Source organism: Pinus tabuliformis, chromosome 7, assembly GCF_031772625.1.
Source record: "Pinus tabuliformis cultivar Carrire ecotype Pingquan chromosome 7, CPIR1, whole genome shotgun sequence".
In the NCBI taxonomy this organism is placed as follows: Eukaryota; Viridiplantae; Streptophyta; class Pinopsida; order Pinales; family Pinaceae; genus Pinus; species Pinus tabuliformis.
In genome coordinates, this window is record NC_142293.1 from 1,203,272,193 (window position 1) to 1,203,296,460 (window position 24,268).

Consider the following 24,268-nt stretch of genomic DNA (forward strand, 5'->3'; position numbering starts at 1 on the left):
TCAAAAGCTGAGAATAATTATTCTACTACCGAGCGAGAGGGATTGGCAATGGTGTACGCACTCCAGAAGTATCGTCACTATTTGCTTGGAGGACATTTTATGATGTATACTGATCACTCTGCGCTAAAATACCTAGTGAATAAGCCTATGTTGGGGGGGCACATCTATTGATGGTTGCCGTTGTTTCAGGAATATGATTTTGAGGTTGTTGTAAAGCTGGGACGTCTGAATGCGGGTCCAGACCACTTATCCTGGATTGAGACGGGCGAGGAACCCATGAATCTAGAAGGAGGACTCCTAGATGCCCAATTGTATGCAGTGTGCATTGTTGATGGCCACATTGAAGATATAATCTATTTTTTGACTACCGGCACTGCGCCACAGGGGTATTTTGTGCAACAAAAAAAGGAATTGGTGACACGAGCAACAGATTTCACTGTGATTGTCGGCCATCTCTACAAGATGGGCCATGATGAGATATTATGCAGATATCTACTAGAGTTTGAGCAAGAACAGATCCTTTCCGAAGCACATGGAGGGGTTGCTGGCGGACATTATGTGGGCCACGCCATAGCCCAGAAGGTTCTTCGTGCCAGATTATGGTGGCCCACCCTCCATCAAGATTCAAAAGCATACTGTCATGCCTGCGATGTATGCCAATGAATGGGCAAGTTGTCATGAAGGTATGAAATGCCACTTTAGCCACAGGTAACGCTACAACCACTTGCGAAATGGGCGATCGACTTCATCGGGCCTGTTAAACCATGAGGGAAGATGGGCATGTGCTATATTATCACTGTGACCGAATACTTGACCCAAAGGGCAGAAGCACAACCAGTTAAGGATTGCATAGCCACGACGGCAGCAAAGTTCTTTTTCAAGAATGTGTTAACTAGGTTTGGGTGTCCTAAGATTCTCATGAGTGATCGAGGAATGCATTTTTTGAATGAAATCATCAACGCGCTCACTGTGGAATTCCATATATATCACCAATAGAGCACGCCATACCATCCGCAAGAAAATGGGATCGTTGAGCCATTCAACAAAATTTTGGAAACTACGCTAACTAAGATCTGGAATGCACGACAGAATGATTGGGACTTGCGTATCCCTGCTATGCTATGGGCATACCGAACCACGTGCAAAAAGTTGACAGGCCAGACACCATTTCGACTAGTCTATGGTAAGGAGGTCGTGATGCCTATGGAATATATCGTGCCCAGTGTGTGGGTTGCAGCAGCTACAGGAATGGTAGATCGTGGGGCCTTGGAGGAAAGGCTCACACAACTCGATGAGCTGAATGAAGAACAATTTCTGGCAGGATTTCATCAGCAGGTACAAAAACAATGCGAGAAAGCATGCCATGATCGCCATATCAAGGTGCGCACGTTTAAGAAGGATGATCTCGTATTGTTATATTACAGTAAGTTCGAGAAATTCCCAGGTAAGCTCCGCATGCATTGGTTGGGACCTTATGTCAAAAAAGAAGTAACTGATGGGGGCGTAATTCAGCTAGCTACGCTCAACAGAGACCCCTTCCCTGGAAGAGTGAATTGCAGTTGCCTGAAGCTCTATACGAGCAGGCCGACCGCCTGACTAATTGTTCTAAGGAGAGTCTCACCGCTCTACCCAGTTGAAAGAGAGCGAGGGATGATAAAGCAGTCTAGGGGACAGAGGCATGGGTATCAGGGTGCGCGTACATTTGGCCAACAATCAGGGCGGTGGTTCCATGGACAAAGCCACGCGGGTGCACTGTTCCAAGGAATGATGACCGTTAATACCACTATTATCACCCCAAGAAACTCTCCTAGATTGTATATCAGAGATGCTTGGGAACATTACAAACTCAACAAAAATGTTGGAAAAATGGTGGATTAATGAGTTAAATGATGCATATTCAAGCCAGATAACCACTTCTACTATGCTTAACCCTAGACATGGGTGAACACCCCCAGACTACAAGTTTTTAGACCACCAATTACTCACAGTTTAAGGAAAATGTGATGATGGAGAATATTGATCACACTAGCAGATGCACGGGACCCTGTGATGGCTAGCTGCAACCAGTAAGGAGGTCTACAAATCTATTTCTTAATCCACAGACAGGATGACAACTCTCTGGCATTAAAATAATAGAAACCTGCATACACATTCAATAATACATACTAGATTATAATACAGAGGCGGGATGACAGCCCTCTAATGCTAAACATCAACATCACATGAATAAATGCATAACGGGCACAACTTGGAACAAAGAAGAAGTGGAAAGTGAGCAATTAATAGCAAAAGAAGCTTGTATTAGCTGAAAATGAAGACCAGAAGCTGCAGGTATCACAGTAGTTATAATCTCCAGAAGTTGAACCTTACATCAAGCTAACACTCATCAACCTCATTACATCTTCTTTGTGGGCATATATGGAGGTTGGATACAAAATATTTTTGTTAACCTATGCGTGGAGGGGTCATAATTGACCACCAACCACATTTACAATCAGATATGGTCTTTGATACAAACTGAGTGTTTTAATAAATCAATTTGACATTTACTGGTACTTTGTTGTCCTTCCTGAACAGGTGAAGTATTATTTGAATGAATTTCAATAACTGCTGTAGTCATTGAACTGCTCGAGGATCGTCCTTCTTGTCCTTGGCCATGCTGTTCTTTGAATGTGGCAGCTGAGGAATTAATGTGCAGATTGCTGGATCACGGTCTCCTTCCTCCTTCGGGTGCACAGGACCGCCAAAAAACATGAAAATTGCATTGAAAATGAACTAGGAGCTGAGAAAGAATGCTAGCCATTGGATAGATCAGACGGACGACTGAGATCTGTTGGTGGGCAGCTTTGGGGAAAAATGGAAGCATGATGGAATACTAGTCGTAAGATTTGGCAAATCGAACGACGGAGATTGGATTATGGAAGCTATCAGAAGACAGGGGAGTAGGGAGATCGAGGACCATCGGATTGCAAGATGGACGATTGGACGGTGGACGGGCGCAGAAGCTGCAGGATGGTTAACGGGTGGGAGTCATACATGTGGGTGGTAAGCAGCTTCCCCGCACCGCTCACAGGAGCTATGGTGGTTTTGGTACATGGAGGAGTGATCTAGTAAGAAAGCACCGCGTGGCAGGTAGGTCCAGCGAGAAACCACCTTCCCCGCTGACTAACGAACGTGCAGGTTCGCGGGGCCGGGGCTACATATGACGTTGGATTGCGGCGATAGATGATTGGATGACCAAGGTAATAAACATGTGCTCCAGGTGATGTGACAGGGACAACGACAGCGCATGACTAAATTCATATAGTTATGTGGATTTAGACCTTACGCCCGGGAGTTTGAGGAATATGGGTTTGTGAGGAATTTTAGCGTAAAACGAAGGAATGGGGAGCCATAAGAGCACAAGCGGAGTAATAAGGGAAAGGCAAGTTATGGTGTGAGGTCACATTATCAGGGTTTTATGGGGTTTATAGAAGACAAAAAGAAATAATGGAGTTAAGAGAATAAGGAGCATGAAAGGAAAAAAAAGGAAATGGAGGTAGCGGAGTTATAGGAGAAAAGGGAAAATGAAGGAGAAAGCATGAAAAAAAACTATTGCCAGCCTTATACAACCAAACCAGCACTACTCAACACCTATTTTAATCCATCAAGTATCAAAGAACATAGCAGAGCTAACACTGGCTCCTTCTGGGGGTGAGATCCTCCCTGTGAGGTCTCAAGAACCTGCAGATCAATGTTTTTCTAGCTGAAAACAAATTAGCCAAAATTCCTAGTGTTCCATTGGGCATGGAGTCTACTGAATCTATACTAAAACTGATCAAAACACAATATTTACAACTTTTAAGGCCTAAAGACCTTAAACAACATAACCTTTTAGAAAACACCCATTAACCGGGCCATCAAAAACTGCTTCTCCTCCCATACTTTTTAGTATGAAGGTGTTGTTCCATTGAATCTGTGAAATAATGGAAGGCCCTGTCCTGAAAGCATCAAATTTCCCATGATTTCCTTTCTTTTCCTTTAGTGCATCCCACTTCAAAACCAAGTCTCCAACCTGAAAATTATTTGTCTTTGCCTTCTTGTCAAAGGCTTCCTTGACCTTCTTTTGATATGTTGCAGCCTTTTCAACCAGTTGTTCTCTAATCTGATGTATTTCTGCTAAATCAATGATCCTATTTGTCATTTCTTCTTCCTCATTCTGCTCTTCTTGAAGGAATTTTGCCACAGGGAGAGTTAGCTGAATTGGGAATATAGCTTCAGTGCCAGACACCAGCTTGAAAGGAGAATTCCATGTGGATTTCTTAATGGTCACACTATCAGCCCATAGTGCATACTTGAGCTTTGAATCCCAATTATTTTTATTGTCCTCTAACAGCTTCTTAATTACCCTTATCAGGCTTTTATTAGAGGATTCTGTCAGACCATTTCCTTGAGGATAGTATGAGGTGGAATGAACAAGTTTAATACCCATTGAATCACACATTTCCACCAGTTATTTTGCCCTGAAGGCTGCTGCATTGTCTGTGACCAATTTATGTGGACAAACAAGCCTGGTAAAGATATTCTCAACTAAAAACTTCTGGTCATTATGATTAGCCTTCCTGGTAGGGACTGCTTCAATCCACTTAGTGAAATAATCAGTGGCTACTAATATCCATCTGTGCTGGCCACTAGAATGTGGATTGATTTCTCCAATAAAATCCAAGCCCCACTGATGAAAAGGTCCTTTTGCAAGTATTGGTTTTAAGGGTAGGGACTTCGACTGTTGTTTTCCTTCAAATCTTTGGAACCTGTCACAAGATTTAACAAAAGAAAATACATCAGAAAATAAAGTGGGCCAATAGTACCCAGCTCTGAGAATCTTATGGGTTGTAGTCTTCCAATAATGGTGCCCTCTACACATGCTGGAATGAAACTGCTGCATGACTTCTACTGATTGTTCTTTGTCCAGACACCTCAAAAGCACTCCAGATGAATCCCTCCAGTAGAGCAGATTTTCATTAATGCAATATTTAGCTACTCTAAGTTTTAAAGTTCTAGCTTAACTTTGAGTAAATCCTAAAGGGATTTCTAGCTTCAACAAGAAATTAATTATTCTAGCATACCAATTACAAGAAGATAGATTCTCGGCCACTGATTGCTTTCTCTCTATTTCAGTTGTTTCTTCCTCTTATGTCTGACCATTTTCTACAATTGTGCAGAGGAAATCAACATCTAAAGATCCAAAATTTTCTTTAGCTAATAACTTGGCAAGACCTTGACCTTTGACCAACTTGGTGGGCTTCAGTTCTATATTAAATTCAATCATCTTTGCAATCCATTTTGCCTTTCTTCCATCAGCATTAGGTTGTGTTAAGACATCTTTCTATTGCAGCAGAGGGTACATATGAAATTATCTTTGAATGCAGAATGTAAACTCTGAAAGCCTTCAAGGATTTGATAAGAGCATATGCCTGTGTTTCAATAATATCATACCTCAGTTCAGCATCCCTCAAGTTCTTGTTGAAAAATGCTACTAGATGTTCTGAACCTTCTTCATCTGCTTGCAATAAAACTGTTGCAATGGTATCTTCAGAGGCAAACGAAAATATATGGAACTCCTTGCTGTAATCTAGACTTATTAAAATGGGAGCCTCCATAATAGCTTTTTTAATGGACTCAAAAGAATTTTTTTTTGCGTTAGTCCATCTTACCTCTGCGCCTTTCTTTAACATGGAGGTAATATGCTTCACCAATTCTGCAAAATTTGGAATAAACCTCCTTATAAAATTTATTTTGCCCAGGAAGGATTGGGTATCTTTCTTTGATCTTGGGACAGACAAAGTCTGTATTGCTTTTAGTCTTTTTGGGTCAATCCAGACACCTGCAGCAGACACCACATGACCTAACAGCTTGCCTTCTTCTAAAGCAAAATGTGATTTTTTGGGATTGATTGAAATTCCAAACCTCCTGCACTTCAGAAACACTTTTTCAAATGCTGCAAATGACTTTGATGGCTACTGGAGTCTACTGTTATATCATCAAGGTGGATGAGGACAAACTTATCCTTCTCTCCCACAAATGCTATATCCATCGCTCTCTAAAAGGTGGCTTCAGCATTCATCAATCCAAAAGGCATCTTAGCATACATAAAAGTGCCCCAAGGAGTGGTAAATGCAGTCTTCTCTTGGTCATCTGGATGCACAACAATCTGATTAAAGCCTGAAAATCCATCCAAGAAAGACATTACTTTGGCTCCTGAGACCTTTTGCAACAAATGCTCCATTTTAGGTAGAGGATAGTTGTCTTTCTTTGAGCACTTGTTCAAGTTTATGAAATCAACACACAGTCTGATTTCCCCACTCTTCTTCCTCACCAACACTAGATTGGCTATCCATTTAGAATATCTAAGAGGCACTATAATCTTGGCAGCTAGCAATTTTTTAATTTCCTTTTCAATTAGAGGAAGAAGCATAGGATTTATTGGTCTCAACTTCTGTTTGAAAGGAATGGTATCTTTCTCTAGAGGGATTTTATGTTGAATTATGTTCTTATCATACTTTTTCAGATCACTATACTCCCAGGAAAACACATCAACAAATTGCTTCATTAATTTGCAGTATTCAACACTTTGATTAGCTGTCAAATGAGTGGACAAATTTACATATCTAGGCTGACCTGGACTTCCTATATCATGCTTACAGACTGTTGTTTTAGGCAACTTTGTAAGGCACATCATTTTGGTCAAACAGTCTTTCAAGAGGAATTAGACCCTTAGGAATATGGTTACTAGGAAGCTGAACAATGCTGTCTTTACCAATTTTATTTTTAAGCTGGGGCTGGAGGCTTTTTTCCAAGGCTTCATTTTCTTGGTCAATTTACATTTCAGAAATCTCATCAATGACTTGAAGGAACCTATTTATCTCATCATCACCATTAAAAACTTTCCAATGCTGGACATTATCAGGCAAGGATGGTCTATACTTCACTTAGACTTCATACACTAGTCTAGGAGGCATTGGAGGGATGAATAGACTAGCAGAAACAACAAGGGAGTCAACAAGCTGATTTTGGGCTCTAGGAATGTATGAAATACATAAATAATCAAAAGAATCTCTGATTCTCCATACCTCATCTCTGTATGCTTTCAGCCTTAGGTGCTTTGCTTGAAATGTTTTATTTACTTGCTGGATAATCAAATCAGCATCTCCAAATACCTTTATACTCTTGATTCCTCTGCCTTTTGGTGCATTAAGGCCCAACAACAGAGCCTCATATTCTGCTATATTGTTTGTGACTTGAAAAACCAGCTTGAAAGACAACTAAATGCTTTCTTTCTCTGGAGATACTAGCACCACCCCTGCTCCCGTAGTCTCCCTCGAACATGCTCCATCAAAGAACATCTCCCAAACTTGACTTCCTTTCTCTTCTTCGGCCTGAACCAGTTTCCTGATCTGCAATGAGGCCTTCTGAGATTCTTCTATTTGGAGAATACATGCTCCAAAATCAGTGTCCATTGCATATATTGGATGATTTGTAGGATTCTTCTCATCACTGATAATGTATGCCAACTATGCTTCTCTGTACAATCTACTACTTTCTCCAACAGTGGCATAAGAAAGATCATTTTGTAATGTCCCACCTAGTCTCTTAATCCATCCTCTGGACAGCAGCATGCCAAACTTAGGAGGGACATCTGCTACCACAATATCCATCATCATACTATTCATGTGCAACTGAGTTAAGCTAATGGCTAGATCTTTAATCAATCCAAGACATTTCACCTTCCTTGAATCAAAAGAAAATAAATCATGATAGGGTCTAGTGATATCAAGGCCCAACTCTTCCATGAAAGCATTAGGCATCAAATTGTGGCTGGCCCCTATGTCTAGCAGGCAATTGTGAAGGATTTTGTCATGAATGGTCAAGGAGACATAAAAAGATGGATAATTATTATCAGCAGGTTCAATCATAGGGTTGAGCACAATGGCAGGCTTGTCATCTTGCAAATTGACAGAGTCAGTGGAGGTTTGTGTGGTTTCTAGCTCAAGGGCCTCAAGGATAGGCTTTCTAAATACTTCACTCTTCACCAACTCTACCAGAGGCACAGATATTTTCAATTTCTAAACTTCTGACTCTAAGCTGAAAGAAGAAGATAACTTATTAGAACCTCTTACCTCTTGAACTTGTGCTTTGAGGATGACTGGATCATCTGCTGGTCTCCTCTGCCTGATATTCTATGACTCTGTTTGGATAGAAGCTCTCTGGGCAAGATTCTCTTTGACACTTTTTACATTCGACCTCAGATTATATCTTTGTTGCTGCTTAGTTTGTAGAACAGATCCTCTATCCCATTCTTGATTGTTTTGTTCTTGCAACAATGATTCTTCATAAGTGGCCAAGGTAAAAAATGTAGCATTGCCTTTATCTTCCATGCAGTGAATTTCATCCTCATCTTCTTCAAATTGTTCCTCCTCCATGACTACATTTTGGAAAGGAGCTTTAACTTTCTGTTCTTCTTTTGATTCTTCACCCCTTTGCATAATTCGTAACTGCACATTTTCTCTTCTGAAAGGATTTGGATTTCTTGGAGCAAATGTGTTCTGCTGCCTTGTTTTTCCCGAATTCTACTCAACCTTCAACTTATAGATTTCAGCAGCCAATGACTCTATCATGTTATTCATTTTATCTAATTTTGGCTCTGAAGATGATGCAGAAGAAGTAGAATCCTAATTTCTCTGTCTCCTCCTGTCAGCTTGACTTTTGAGCTTTTCTACAGCCATGATATTAGACTTTACTTCTAGGGCTACATCCTGCATGTCTGCTAGAGTAGTATATCTTCTTTCTCTCAATAACAGGCAGAAATTAGAGTCAAAAGCATTTTCATAAGTGAGTTTGGTAGAGGTAGGAGTACGTTTTACTTCAGCCGGTATCTTACTATACATTCAATTGAATCTTTTATTAAAATCAGGCAAAGATTCACCATTTTCCCTCTTCAGATTACCAAACTCAGTATGATAATACAACAAGTCCTTTTTATCTCCCCAGTGCTTCAAAAATGCATCATCTAAGGCTTCAATATCAGCAATAGATCTCTGGGGTAATTCTCTGAACCACTTCCTGGCCTCTCCATCAAGGCTCTGGACAAAAACTCTCATCCACACATCATTTTCACTTATATCTAAATTATCAGCATAACTGTAAAAAGCTTCAAGGTGTTCTTCTACTGTCACTCCCTCTGTTCCAGTGAATTTAGGCATATATTTTTGATATTCTCCCACCAGCATAGGATTTAAAGGAACAGGCAAGACTAAAGGTCCATATCTAGCAGCAACAATTCTTTCTATCTTCGTGGGTGCTTGCTGGCCTGCCATGACTGGAGTGTGTGGAAGAATACTAGCAGATTGAATGGTAGGAAGTAATGTGATGGATGGTAGAGACAAAGGGATGTTTTGGACTGAACGAGAAACTTTTTTTGGACTAAGATTCACAGGGGAACTAACTGAACAAGGGGCTGAATTAATCTTTGAAGGAATTTCCTTAATAACAGTGCTGAGTTCTAAATCTTCAATATGTATATCTTCAACTATAACTTTATCTTTCAGAGATGTATGAGATTTATTAGGCTTACCTAATCCTGATGCCCCTTTCTGTGATGCTTTCTTCAATTTTATAGTGCTCTCAGAATCAGACACTGATTCAGCTGGTGATTTTTGAGGATTTCTTTGAGTATGTCTCACAAACTGAGCCAGAACTTCAAAGTGGAGTCACCAAAGGATGGTCTTCCTCCAGCGGAGTCACCAGATAGATGATTACAACCAAAACTGTATTCAAACCTTGTCTATCATCAAAGCTTGAAATTGTGTCGTTCTCCTAGGGAAGCTGAGCTTCAATTCTCCTCTCCCCGGCAACGACACCAATTATGTTATCACCCTAAGAAACTCTCCTAGGTTGTATATCAGAGATGCTCGGGAACATTAAAAACTCAACAAAAATGTTAGAAAAATGGTGGATGAATGAGAGAAATGATGCATATTCAATCTAGATAACCACTTCTACTATGCTTAACCCCAGACATGGGTGAACACCCCCAAACTACAAGGCTTTAGACCACCAATTACTCATAGTTTATGGAAAATGTGATGATGGAGAATATTGATCACACCAGTAGATGCACAAGACCCTGTGATGCCCAGCTGCAACCAGTAAGGAGGTCTGCAAATCTATTTCCTAATGCACAGACTGGATGACAGCTCTCTGGCATTAAAACAACAGAAACCTGCATACACATTCAATAATACATACTAGATTCTAACACAGAGGTGGAATGACAGCCCTCTAATGCTAAACATCAATAGCACATGAATAAATGCATAACAAGCATAGCCTGGAACAAAGAAGAAGTGGAAAGTGAGCAACTAACAACAAAAGAAGCTTGTATTAGCTGAAAATGAAGACCAGAAGCTGCAGGTATCATAGTAGTTACAGTCTCCAGAAGTTGAACCTTACATCAAGCTAACACTCATCAACCTCATTACGTCTTCTTTGTGGGTATATATGGAGGTTGGATACAAATTTTTTTGTTAACCTATGTGTGGAGGGGTCATAACTGACCACCAACCACATTTACATTCAGACTAAGTGTTTTAATAAACCAATTTACATTTACTAGTACTTTGTTGTCCTTCCTAAACAGGTGAATTATTATTTGAATGAATTTCAATAACTGTTGCAGTCATTGAACTACTTGAGGATCGTCCTTCTCGTCCTTGGCTATGCTATTCTTTGAATGTGGCAGCTGAGAAATTAATGTGCATATTACTAGATCATGGTATCCTTCCTCCTTCGGGTGCACAGGATTGCCAAAAAACACGAAAATTGCATTGAAAATGAACTAGAAGTTGAGAAAGAATGCTAGCCATTGGATAGATCAGACGGACGACCGAGATTTGTTGGTGGGCAGCTTTGGGGAAAGACGGAAGTGCGATGGAATACTAGCCATTAGATCTGGAAAATCGGATGGTGGAGATTGGATTATGGAAGCTATCAGAAGACAGGGAAGCAGGGAGATCGAGGACCGTCGGATCGCAAGATGGATGATCGGACGGTGGAAAGGCGCGGAAGCTACGGGATGGTTAATGGGTGGGAGTCATACATGTGGGCGGTAAGCAGTTTCCCCGCATCACTCACAGGAGCTGTGGTGGTTTTGGTACATGGAGGAGCGATCCAGTAAGAAGGTGCCGCGTGGCAGGTAGGTCCGGCGGGAAACTGCCTTCCTTGTTGACTAACGGACATGCAGGTTCGCGGGGCCGAGGCTGCGTATGACATTGGATTGCAGCGACAGATGATCGGATGACCAAGGTAATAAACACGTGCTCCATGTGATGTGACAGGGACAATGGCAGCGCACGATTAAATTCATATAGTTATGTGGATTTAGATCTTGCGCCCGGGAGTTTGAGGAATATGGGTTTGTGAGGAATTTTAGCGTAAAAGGGAGGAATGGGGAGCCATAAGAGCGCAATCGGAGTAATAAGGGAAAGTCAAATTATGGCGTGAGGTCACATTATTGGGGTTTATAGAAGACAAAAATAAATAATGGAGTTAAGAGAATAAGGAGCATGAAAGGAAAAAAAAGGAAATGGAGGTCGCAGGTTTATAGGAGAAAAGGGAAAATGAAGGAGAAAGAATGAAAAAAAATTGCTGCCAGCCTTATACAACCAAACCAGCACTGCTCAACACCTATTTTAATCCATCAAGTATCAAAGAACATAGCAAAGCTAACAATCACTGTTCATGATAAGAAGGCTGCATTATCGCATAAGGGAGCGAGTAGCAGGAAATTAAGAGCAACAGTACGACCCAGATATGAAATGATCGGCCACAGATTTCACACGAGAAGGTTACACGAGCTGGAACGAGCGGCTATCTGGGCACTTGAAGTTCGTATGGCTTATAAATCGCCATGGGGAATCCGCTGGGCAACCTATGCTTTAGAAATACAGATGGAGTTGTTCAGCATCTTTACAGCAGGCATGCGGCTGAAGGTAGTAATCTGGTCGAGGGAGGAGCAGGACTCTCTAAGGAGTATGTTATTGATAGCTGTGGTTATCCCATAGACTGCAGCATCACTAGTAGGGGATGTACCAGAAAAAAGGGATGCAAAGTTGACTTGGTCCTGATGTCGTCGCCCCGCCTAGGGGCAGGATGGCGTACTACAACAAAACAACAGAAGAATGGACAGACGACGACCATGGGTGGAGATGCAATCAATATGTCACTTCTGATGCTTCTCGACGATTGGGATCATGCAAACAACACCCAGGGTCTTGAAAACATGCAACACAGGTTGCAACAGACGATACGAAGAGAAGATATGATGGTTGTACCAGGAGGTCTCGTATGTGGCTCCCCCGCTTGTGCTAAAATCCTCAGAGGGCATGTTCTATGTTAACCGAGCAGAGCAGAATGAGTATCATCAGTTGCGAGATGTGGTAGAAACACTGAAGCAGGAGACGGATGAAGCGTTGCAAGAGACAAACAAGGAGCAGTCGAATGACGAACTCCACTCAACGGGAGGCGAATCACAATGCCAAGGCAGAGCATCTAGCCATGCCAGCAAGTGACTCGGGACGAGTCACGATGATTATGTTGGGGGACTGTTGGATAGCGCAAGCCCTGCGGAATGAGTATGGAGTGCGAAGCCCAGAATTGTGGGTAATATTAGGGTAAAAGACTCCACGGAAAGTGAAGAGTGCGAACTATAGTAGGTTGATTCAAAGGGTAGTCTGCCCAAAAATAATGTAAAGAAATAGTAATAATGTCAACCCGCGGAGGGATAGCTGGCCAAAGGAAAGTACAAATAGAGCGGAGCTCTATGAGGGAAAGTAGTTCTTTGGAAAGATGGAATGTAATGGGTCCTTAAAGGCAATAGCTTGAAAGCGTCTGTAAGTTCGAGTCGAGGGAGTAGGGTAGAAGGTAGAGGCTCTGTAGCTGTATGCGCAGAGACCTAGAAAGTCCATAGCTATGTGCGCGGACCCCTGCAGCTGAGTGCACAGGGTGGATCTAGATGTATTTTTGAAGATTGATAATAAAGATAAGTTTCTTCTGAATTTTGTGTTGGTTGCGAATTTACTCTTTTATGATAAATGAACTGTTATGATTTTTGCATTTGCTATAGTTGAATACGTGTGAACTGGGTTAATCTTGATGCACGAAGTAACCAAAAGTAATAAATGTTTGCTTAAAGACCGTTTTAGCTAGATCAAACCAGTAATAAGTGATTCAATCTGTAATAAGCGCGATAAGGATATTCCGATTTGTGCGGATCTAGCATAGCGCAAGGCTGTAGAGCAGTGCGCGAGCCCCAAACCACATCCAAGACATCCCCAGGGTGGAAACCTGGTTCCAACACCATCCCCTGCTACCTCAGGTGAGACCTCAGTCCACGCTTCGCGGGCTGTTGCCAAAAGGGCCGGTAGCTGCGGGATTTGTTTGGCTAAATAATTCTTCCGAACCCAGATCAAGCCCATATAAGCCAACACTTTGATATTTAATTAAAAGAATATTATAAAATTAAATTAAAGTAAAATATTTATAAAATATTTTGATTGTGAAATACGTTATGGTTTTTGGGCATGTGGTATTGATAAGCCACAATATTCGCCCATGGTATTGTAACAAAGCCTATTTACAACTTACTATTATCCATCCTAAAGTGGGGGTGAATATCCTTGTCATATTGTTATAAAATATTTTGATTGATAAATAAGTTATGATTTTTGGGCAAGTGGTATTGATAAGCCATGATATTGGCCCATGGTATTGTAACAAAGCCTATTCACAAGTTCATAATATCAATGGCAAAGTGGTGGTGAATATTCATGGTTCCTTGTCATATTGTTATAAATTATTTTTATTGTGAAATAAGTTATGTTTTTTGGACATGTGGTATTGATAAGCCATGGTATTGGCACATGGTATTGTAGCAAAGCCTATGTTTATGCTCATCCTTTATATTACTTTAACTTTTTATTTATTACTTTTGAATTTTTGTTTATTACTTTTAACTTTTTATTATTAACTAAATCAACATTTAAATGTTTTAACTTTTTATTATTTTTTAATTGAGATGATATTTAAAATTGTTTACATACTTACATTACACCTACACATCTACCCTATACTAGGTTTTAGAGTGCCTCTCAGCTCAAAGAGAAGAGTGACTGATGTAAAAAAACGATCCATTTTAAAAAATAACAAAGTAACAAAATAATAGAGTCCAAAGAGAGGACACGAGAGGACATATGAGTGTCAAGACTTCATCATTTTAATAATGGTGAGTTGGGAAGATTAAGTGAAACTTGGGAATTCGAACACTCCAACTCACTGTTTTTAATAAATCATGTGGTTAAAAGGTAATAAAGTAGACCTTAGGTTCATTAACTAGTTCTCCTCCTAAGGTTTTAAAACTTGAAACACATTAGGCTATCCCACACTCATTGTGCCTTCTGAAACACCTTCTACTCTCATTGTGCCTCATGAAAAACCTTGCAATAATAACTTCCTTGTGCATAAAAAAACATTTCAATGTTTTTGAAATTCAACCATACATCATAATGTACATTATGAAAACATGTTTACATGACTATGTCATTAGTCGGCTAGGAATATAGTGATTTCTCGAGCATTGACTTAATTTAATTCATCTTACCGTAAATTTTCACCTCTTAACCAAAGTTTAATGCTGCCAATTTCCCTTTAAGATTTTTTTAACCAAAGTTTTGGATTTTTCACCCCTTAACCAAAGTTTACTGCTACCAATTTCCCTTTAAGAATGTTTTAATCAAAGTTTTGGATTTTCCCTCTTATTGCAAGCTTCATGTGCCCCGATGACGTTAGTTATTTTATCCAAAAATTTAAAATGAAGGTTGGCACATGTTATTTTATCCAAACTTTTTCAAACAAAGGTAACCAAATTTTTTGAAACGAAGGTTAGGGAAAAGTTTTTTTAAAGGTGTTTGTTGTTATCCAAAATTGTTGAGGAAACATTACATAAACCTTTGTTATGGAGATTACACATGTCACCGCTGACCGCCACCATTGTTTATAGTTGTTTCCATTTCTCTTTTATCTCTTCATTCCATCACCCTGATGACCCCTCTTCCCCCTCTTCATTCCATTGCAAACATTTTATTCTTCCACTCTTCATTACAGTGCAACAGATTGAATCCAACTTTTGGGCGATTCATCGGCAACTTCACCTGGTCACCAAAGAAGCCCCAAGAAGTATCAAACATTTTAGAGAATATATGTGGAGCGATTTTTAGATAGCACAATTTGGGACCTTAACAGGAAAAGGAGGTCAATTCCTTCATTGAGAACTAGGCAATAGAACTAATTAAGAGTAGCATTTCTTCGTCTAGTTCCAGCAACAGATCATATGGTTGACCTTGATCCAATCAATGATCTAGGACCAACATATTAATCATCTACTGATTCAATAGTAGATCTGGCATTGGTACAAGTAGCGGTTGGTAGCAACTTCAGGACCTAATGAAGGACTGACATAGAATTGACTCAAACCAAGGACGTAAAATTACAAAAATTGGAGAGTGATTGGAATGTATTTATTTCAACTGAATAGAATATTTTATTTTCCTTAGAAAAACTAACTTATTTATTTCATGAATAGCTTTATGTTTAATTGTAAACTATTTGGATCTTCATACCTCATACTTTTTCAGTAAGAAAAAAATACTGAGATTGGTATTAATATCAAATATCAGTACATATACCATCAGTTATCTATGCATATAGCATCCACCACATATGTAAATGTATAGATTAGTAACCCCATATAGTCCCAAAATAAAACCAGTAAACATACAAGGATAAGAGTGAAACTAAAATGTAACAAAGTTCCATCATGTGAACATCTTAATCAACTAAAAAATTGTCCTAAAAAAGAAAAAATGATAGCAAATGGTAAACATGGGGTAAAGACAGAAATACAACATCCAAAAAAAAAAAAACTATCCCAGAAAAGGAAAAACACCAGCATTTAGGGTGTTGCCTCCTATCTGAATCTCAATATGCATGCCATCCAGAGGAGCCAGAAAACCCATATTGGACATCTTGTCAGCATTATGATTGTATTCTCTTCCAATATGCTGAATAAATATGTGCCTGAAATTCCTCTAGAGAGTCATGATTTATTTGAGCCAGCCTTGGAGATGTGGTTGTCTGATATTCGTGATACCCCAAACATGATTGATGATGGACTGTGAATCCCCATAAATATGTATGGAGGGGATGCATAGGAAATATATGAACCATAAGAGTCGCCACAAAGCCATGGCCTTCTCTTTCATGTCAGTACCACTGCTAGCCCCCTAGTGTACCCAGTATTCATGTTCCAAAGAGATGATGATCCAAAAGCCACATCCACATCTGCCTCCCTGAGTGACACCATAAAAAAACTAGCTGGATATAGTATCCCAGGGCCAATCTTCATAATAGAAGGTCGAATGGGTCTAATAGGAGTGGACAAGGTAGAAGAAAACCAACCCAGAATGTGGTTAACCACCAGAATCATGTCCCCCATCCCACCTTCAAAAATAATACAATTTCTCCATCCCCAGATTTCCCAAAAGTAAGAGAGGGGAATACAACGCCACTGGGGAGATTTTTGACTCCACCAAGACAGGAATTCCAAGATATTATCAAAAGGAGTTAATGGGAAATTGATACGACCAGATATCTCCTTCCATATCTGCTGTGAGATAGGGAATTTAAGAAATAAATGGACATTATCTTCTGCCTCCTTCCTGCAAAAAACACATATACTAGGCCCCTGCCAATTCCTCTTCTGTAGATTATCCCATGTCAAATTTTTGTTTTTCCAGACAAGCCAAACAAATAAGATGATTTTGATAGGCAACTTAGTTTTCCAGAACTTAAAAAACCAACATACCTCATATATGTTATGGTCATACTGGCATATGGATTTGTAGCAGTCCTCCACCGATATATCGCCATGCTTCATCTTCCCAAGCCATCCAATCTGGTCTCCCTCCTCCCCCCTACAAATGCCAGTTAGTCACATATCACATCTGATATGTTCCCATTCCAAAGCCTCCGGACCCCTGAGTCCCATCTCCCCCGCCTCCTTCCAGATTGGGACATTCCCATTCCAGGTTCTGATGGCTTGGTTCCAAAAGAAATATCCTGAGCCATTAATGCAATGTAGGAGCTTGTTCGAGAAGTGAATATATGGTCTCATACCCAATATGTGATCCATGCCAATCAATATCTTGTTCCCAAATCCAAAATTCTAGAAAATGCACCTCAGGAACCAGTGTCAAATTTTGTTTAGGCTGAGCCATATGGCCGACCCCATATGAACACCAATAAGCTCCTTGTGCATCCAGTATGTAAAATATTTACCTTTGAGGTATTTATTTATGATGATGTCCACCCAGATTATGTTTCTAAAGATGCCATGCCACAGGGTTTTATTCAGTAAAGCCCATCTGAAATGCCTTAGGTCCAATATACCCCATCCTCCCATGTTTTTTGGTATAGAAATGGAGGCCATTATAGTCAAATGGTATTTGCTTCTGGTGTCCAAGCCAAACCAAATGAACTTAGCCATTCATTTGTTGAGTTTCAAGATGATAGCACCAAGAAGACAATAGAGATGCGCCTAGTAAACCGCTAGCTGAGTGATGATAGACTGAGTGAGGTTGAACCACCCACCCAGAGAAAGGCATCTATGCTCCCACCCCGAGATCTTACTGTAAAAATGATCCACCAGCCACATCCAATCATTAATCTTGTAGTTATTGGGTTTGATATGAAAACCCAGATATTTCATACCCCCCTCAATGCTATTAGCATCCACCCCAAATAAATCCTTGATATATGTTATGTCCTCCTCATCACCCCGATCGTATAAAATAATGGATTTCTGATGATTCATAAAAATACCCATGGAATTCCCAAACTTGAAGAAAATGTGGTGTAGCGCCAGCCATGAAAATCTAGTAATCATGCCCATAATGAGAACATCATCAACAAAAAAACTGTGCGAGATCTGAATGTTTCGTCCCAAACAGAGAGCCCAAAATTCTCCCGCCACCACAACCTGTTTGATATGCAAGCTAAGTCCATCCATAGCCAAGATAAATAATAACGGAGATAGAGAACACCCCTGTCTCAATCCTCGGCCCGCCCCAAAATACCGAGTGGGATAACCATTGATGATCACAACATATCTAACATTTGAAACACATGCCATGATCCATTTAGTGTTCCTGGGGTGTAGTCCAATTTTATGCAAGACCAGCCACAGATAGCCCCAGTTCAGGTAGTCATATGTCTTCTGCAAGTCAACCTTCATGACTACCACATTCATCTTTTTTGTATGTATGGTGTGTAAGCACTCCTGTGCAGTAGCCACTGCATCATGTATTTGTCTATCCTACAAAAAACCAAATTGCTCAGAAGATATGAATTTGGACAAAATATGCTTGATACTGTGAGTAATAATCTTGGAGATTAATTTATAGATGAGATTGCACAGAGAAATGGGTCAGTAATCCATGAAGGACCGAGTGAGTCGCCACTTGGGGATGAGGGATATGTAAGTAGAATTGATATGCGGGTGTATGAAACCCAAAAGGTGAGATTCTTTGACCATTGCTAGTAAGTCTGCATGCACAATATCAAAAAAATGAATAAATAGCTCAATGGTCCATCCATTCGATCCTGGGCATTTGTCCCTTTTAAATGATCTGAGTACCTCCAATACTTCTTCCTTTGTAACACATTTATATAGTGCATCATATTTGGTCCTCAATACAATCAACCTCCCTGCTCCTGTATGCCCTTTCAAAATGGTTGACCGCCTCCCTTTGAATGTCCTGTAGTGTGTGAATTAGGTTTCCTTCAGAGTCCTTCATATCCTAGATGGTGTTAATCTTCCTTCTGTGGCTCGCATATCTATGGAAGAATTTTGTATTTCGATCCCCCTCCTGTATCCATAGTTCCCTGCTCTTTAATCGCCACGTAACCTCCTGGATGTGCAGGAGAGTTTGTCTTTTTTCTTCCAGCAACCTGATGGATGTCAACAGCTCCCTGGAAGGGTGTCCCGATTGTAGTTGCAGGCCCAGTCTATCTAATTCATCCGAGATGTCCTTGAGGTCCTTATTCATTTGGTTTTTCTTATTTCATTCCCATATTTTAACCACCACCTTAAGGGCATGTAGTTTCTCCAAAATCACCACCATGGGAGATTCCTCTTTTTCCCTAAATTGTGACCAGAAATCCCTTACAAGTGTGTCAAAATCTGGGTCCTCCAACCACACCTGATTAAATTTAAATGGCACACCCATTCTAAGATCATCCCTATTCCATTTCAAGATAATGGGCCTATGGTTAGATATAAAGGAGTTGATGATCCCAGAGTGGATCAAGCCCAACCTCTCAATCAGATGCTCATGTAAAAGAAATATATCCAGTCGCTTAGCAATATGCATGTCACTCATCCTGCCATTATCCCATGTAGGAGCTAGTCCAAGAGGGAAAATGTCCACCAGGTTACAATCTCCAATGATGTCTTTTGGTTGGTCTACAATAGGATCCAATCTGCATGACATCCCCCATATCTCATCCAGTCCAATAGTGAGATTAAGATCCCCTGCCAATAAGAGAGAGTCCAGTTCGAAGATCCCTAAATCCACCAATTTATCCCAAAAATAGGTCCTGTCCCTATAGGGGGCATAAATATTGAGAATGTGAATGCGCCCTGGGAGACCTCTGATCTTTCCTGCTAATAGAATACCAGCAAAACAAGAGTAAGCCTTAAAGAATACCCACCTCGGGTTCCATAGTGCAACTAAACCCCCGGAAAGTCCACAGGAGTCCATAGCCACAATGTGCCATTCAGGAAGCATTTTCCTAAAATATGTCACCACATGTTAGGCAGAGTGCATAGATTCCTGGAGAAGTATAATATAGGGTTTGGACATGTGAAATAGGTCTTTGAGGGCAAGAAATTTATGTGCGGCTCCCAATCCACGAATATTCATAGAAAGGACAAGATTCATGTTGCCCCTAGGAAGGGCGCATTTTCTCTAAATAGATAGTGGCCCATCTTGAGATGTGGAGCTAATAACATCAGGTGCTTCCCAACTGAAAATTTTAAATTTCAATCAGTTTTTTATCTATCAACCCTAGAGAAAATATCTGACAAGAAACAACCACCCCAAGCACCATGAACACCAGTCCAAACCAGTAATGGAGAGAGTAGCAGGGAATGACTAGACCCTATTGGTACATACAAAATGTACTCCTTAACCCTCATAGCAGCAACAACAACAATATCCTAAACATGTCCACCACCTGTTACAAAACCTGGAACCGAAATCTTTGCAAGGCTTGGAGATAATGAAAGCATCCACCCACTGATGCCAGAGGGTAGTATAATTAGTAAAACCCAGGCACGATCCCTCCCCCCATGAACGAGGAGGGAAATCAAGTTCAAGTATATCAGCCCAAATAGGCATGTGGCCTCCTGTGATACCGGGAGAAATGATCCTAAATCATATAGATAAGAAGATAGATGGCTATAAGTAAATAAGCATAAAGGAATTTAGGTATATTACGCAGTACCCGTAACACAGTACTCATAACACAGTACCCGTAACACACCAATGTGCCACCTCCTCAAACAAAATTGATCATGGAAATATTCAGTTGATAGCAATCCCCCAAAAACCATCCTATGATGCACCTGGAAATAACCAAGGGAGGTCATACATACCATGTCAAAAAACACCGCACCCTGAAACTCCCAGTAAGTAGTAGCACCTTCAAGTCCAGGTAGTCTGTGCAAGTCCTGTATTCAATATCAAAATCACTTCATACCTCATACTTATTTCTCACGCATGTGTTAAATGACTAAGTGATGTAACATTTCATTGGGTGGGTCTTCAACGAAAGGGAAAGAGTTGGAGATTATGTTGGTTGAATTATCTTTGTCGTGACATTACACGCGGAAACATTTCAACCGATGAGGACAAGTTTATATTTCACCTGCATCACCTTCTTGGCAATCTATAAGATGAAAACCACTGAAAATGTATTCACTTATCATAATCCATTAATTCCCCATGTTATAGGTTCTACTTTACATTTTAAGAACTTGATGTAATAAGTGTGATGTAAATTATATATGCATGCACCGAAGTGATCACTCATACCAGGACCACTACATGGCTGAATAGAAAACTAAATATCAGTAAAGAAAGAAGTGGTTGTCTATGGATCACTCTCAAACCAATTCGACTACGCAATATCTCAATACAAGCAAAATCTCCTTCTACCTTACAAAAACATGTGTTCAAAACTACCCTTGTCAGAATAACAATGACAGTGACATACTCTGAAACGATAAGAGAAAATGGCTCCAATGGTTATGGTTGTAGTAATCGTAGTTCAGACAAAACCTATAAATTGTGTAATGTTAAAGGAACTTTGAATTCTTCCATGACATTTTGCGGCCTACTTGTAAGTCATTTAAACTTTTATTGTGATTTAAACGTCCACTGTGAATACTAGAGTATGCATTGAAGTAATTGCAAGTGGAATACAAAAATATTTATGGTTGTTGATATTTGTATCAATAATTGTATGTGGAGAGTGTCAAATTTGAGATGTTTTTATTTTTTTATTTACAAATAATGAGTCACAGGAAATTCAGCCTACGATAGATGAAATACATGTTATTGACCTCCTCTCATAGAGGGCCAGTCGTAACGGACTTTTAAAAGCATACGCATAGGTGACCCACAAATATAGGCTGCATCTTCCAAGGAAGAAAAATTTCAGTCCCCATCCTCCAAGAGAGATAACTAGCAACATAAGAAATAGTTCAAGGTCCATATCTAACATAAGTCTTTGATCCAATTTTAGCACTTGTAAAAGCGTTCGTTTAAGAAAACAGTAGAACACTTCACATAATAGTTGTAGAAAAGTATGCCCTCACATAATTGATCTACCTTGCTGAGTTCAGTCAAGCTCCCATTGTTGTTTCAAGGCTATCAATTCATCCATAGTTCATCTGCAACATCACAGATTCATTAGATATCCAAATGCATTAATCTCTGGCACAAAAAGTTGAAAACCACAAATGTCTATTCTGGAGGGGACATGTGGAGGTTGTTGTTGGGTGTGGAGCCTGATTATCTTATGTATTCAAAAGTATAGTCGCATTGGACCCCAATTCGTAATGGGGTAACAACGCCGCTCGTAAAATATACACTACAAGGGGGGTCCAGGGGGGGCGGCGCCCCCAAAGCTAAAAATAGATGTAAAATTTCCTTGTAAAATGTTGTAATTTCATAGCCAATCTAGGTTTTTCATTAGGCGGAGATCTGACGATAGAAGTTATGTTTAATTTAGCGTTTTTTTCCCTATAAGGCAACCCCTCACTATATATGAGGGAATTGTATTGTGTCTATGTAGATCTTTATTCTGAGTGAGAAAGAGAGAGGAGATTGTGTGAGAGAGAAGAGGGAATTACAGTGGATTTGTTGTAGGTTGTATCTCTTCAATTTGCTGGATAATAGAAAAGGAAGGGCTAACTGTTTCTCTGTGGACCACATATATCTGTGTCTCTCTTATTTTATGTGTTTTCTGTGTTTATCTTTCTGCAATATTTTATGTGTTCCATTGCTCTGTAATATATAATTTCCTAATAACTGGTAATAGAGGTGAAGGTCTATTTGGCTGATAAACTCGCAGGAGAGAATGGTTCTTGGTTTGAGTGGGAGCAATGGCGGAAGATGGTAGGTTTAGGGTTGAAAAATTTAACGGCCAAAACTACTAGATATGGAAGATGCAGATGGAAGATTATATGTATCAGAGAGATCTGTACCAACCATTGAGCGAAAAGGAAAAGAATTCGACAAGTATGATAGACACAGAATGGGATATTCTTGACAGAGAGGCACTTGGAACAATACATCTGTGCCTAGTGGTGTCAGTAGCATTTAATATTTCAAAGGAAATGACAACAAAGGGTTTAATGTTGACATTAGCCAAACTATATGAAAAAACCTCAGCCTTAAATACGGTATTTCTTATAAAGCATTTATTTAATGTGAAAATGTCAGAAGGTGGACTCGTTATTGATAATTTAAATGAATTTAATACAGTTACCAGTCAGTTAAGTTTAGTAGGGGTAACTTTTGATGATGAAGTTAGGGCTTTGTTATTTCTATGCTCATTGCCAGAAAGTTGGAATGGTTTAGTTATGGCCATTAATAACTCTATTTCTGGATCTAATACTTTAAAGTTTGATGATGTTGTTGGCGCAATCCTTAGCGAGAAAATGCAACGGAAAAGCTCCGGTGAGACATCAGGTAATGCTTTGACTACAGAGACTAGGGGAAGAAAAATGGAAAGAGGAAAGAGCCTTGGATATCGCAGTAAGTCAAGAAAAGGCATATCCAAGTCCAAATCGGGGATAGTGTGCTAGAAATGCGGGAAGAAAGGACACCTGAAGAAAGACTGCAAGTCTCAGAAGGGAAAAGAAGGAGACACACAGCAAGAAAATAATCATAAAGCGAATGTAACAAGTGATGTGTTGCAAGATGCTTTGATTCTTTCATTAGAAAAAATTATTGATGCCTGGGAGGTAGATTCAGGGGCCTCATTCCATGCCACACCTGATAGGAAACATTTTCATGATTATGTTCAAGGAGATTTTGGATAGGTTCGATTGGGTGATGATAAACCCTGTAAAATCATTGGAATGGGTACAGTTTTCATAAAACAGCAGAATGGAAATCAATGGCTATTGAAGGAGGCAAGGCATGTTCCAAATCTAAAGAAAAATATTTTTTCAACAAGGAAGTTGGGAAGTGAAGGTTGTGTGACTACTTTTACAGATAAAACCTGGAAGGTCACTAAAGGATCCCTGGTAATAGCAAAAGGAGAAAAGGTTGGCACACTGTATTTATGCAATGGTATTTCTAATTCTGTTAATGATTTAACCTCTACAGGAGAAGATATGGCATTGTGGCATCATAGGCTTGGGCACATGAGTGAGAAGGGGATGCAGATCCTTCACTCAAGAAATTTGTTTCCAAGTTTGAAGCATGTTGATTTGGAATTCTATGAAAATTGTATTTATGAAAAACAAAAGAGAGTCAGATTTCTCAAAGTTGGGAAAGAAAAGAAGAGTGAAAAATTAGAGCTTGTGCATACAGATGTATGGCGA

General features: G+C 39.9%; 1 protein-coding gene across 1 annotated transcript; it reads left to right on the plus strand.

Moving 5' to 3' along the window:
- Window positions 1-1,197: 1,197 nt before the first annotated feature.
- LOC149251729 (uncharacterized) lies at window positions 1,198-1,596 on the plus strand. The gene has a single exon (XM_089453974.1). It carries the CDS (start codon window positions 1,198-1,200, stop codon window positions 1,594-1,596), a length of 399 nt encoding a protein of 132 aa, XP_089310100.1.
- The last annotated feature ends 22,672 nt before the right edge of the window (window positions 1,597-24,268 follow it).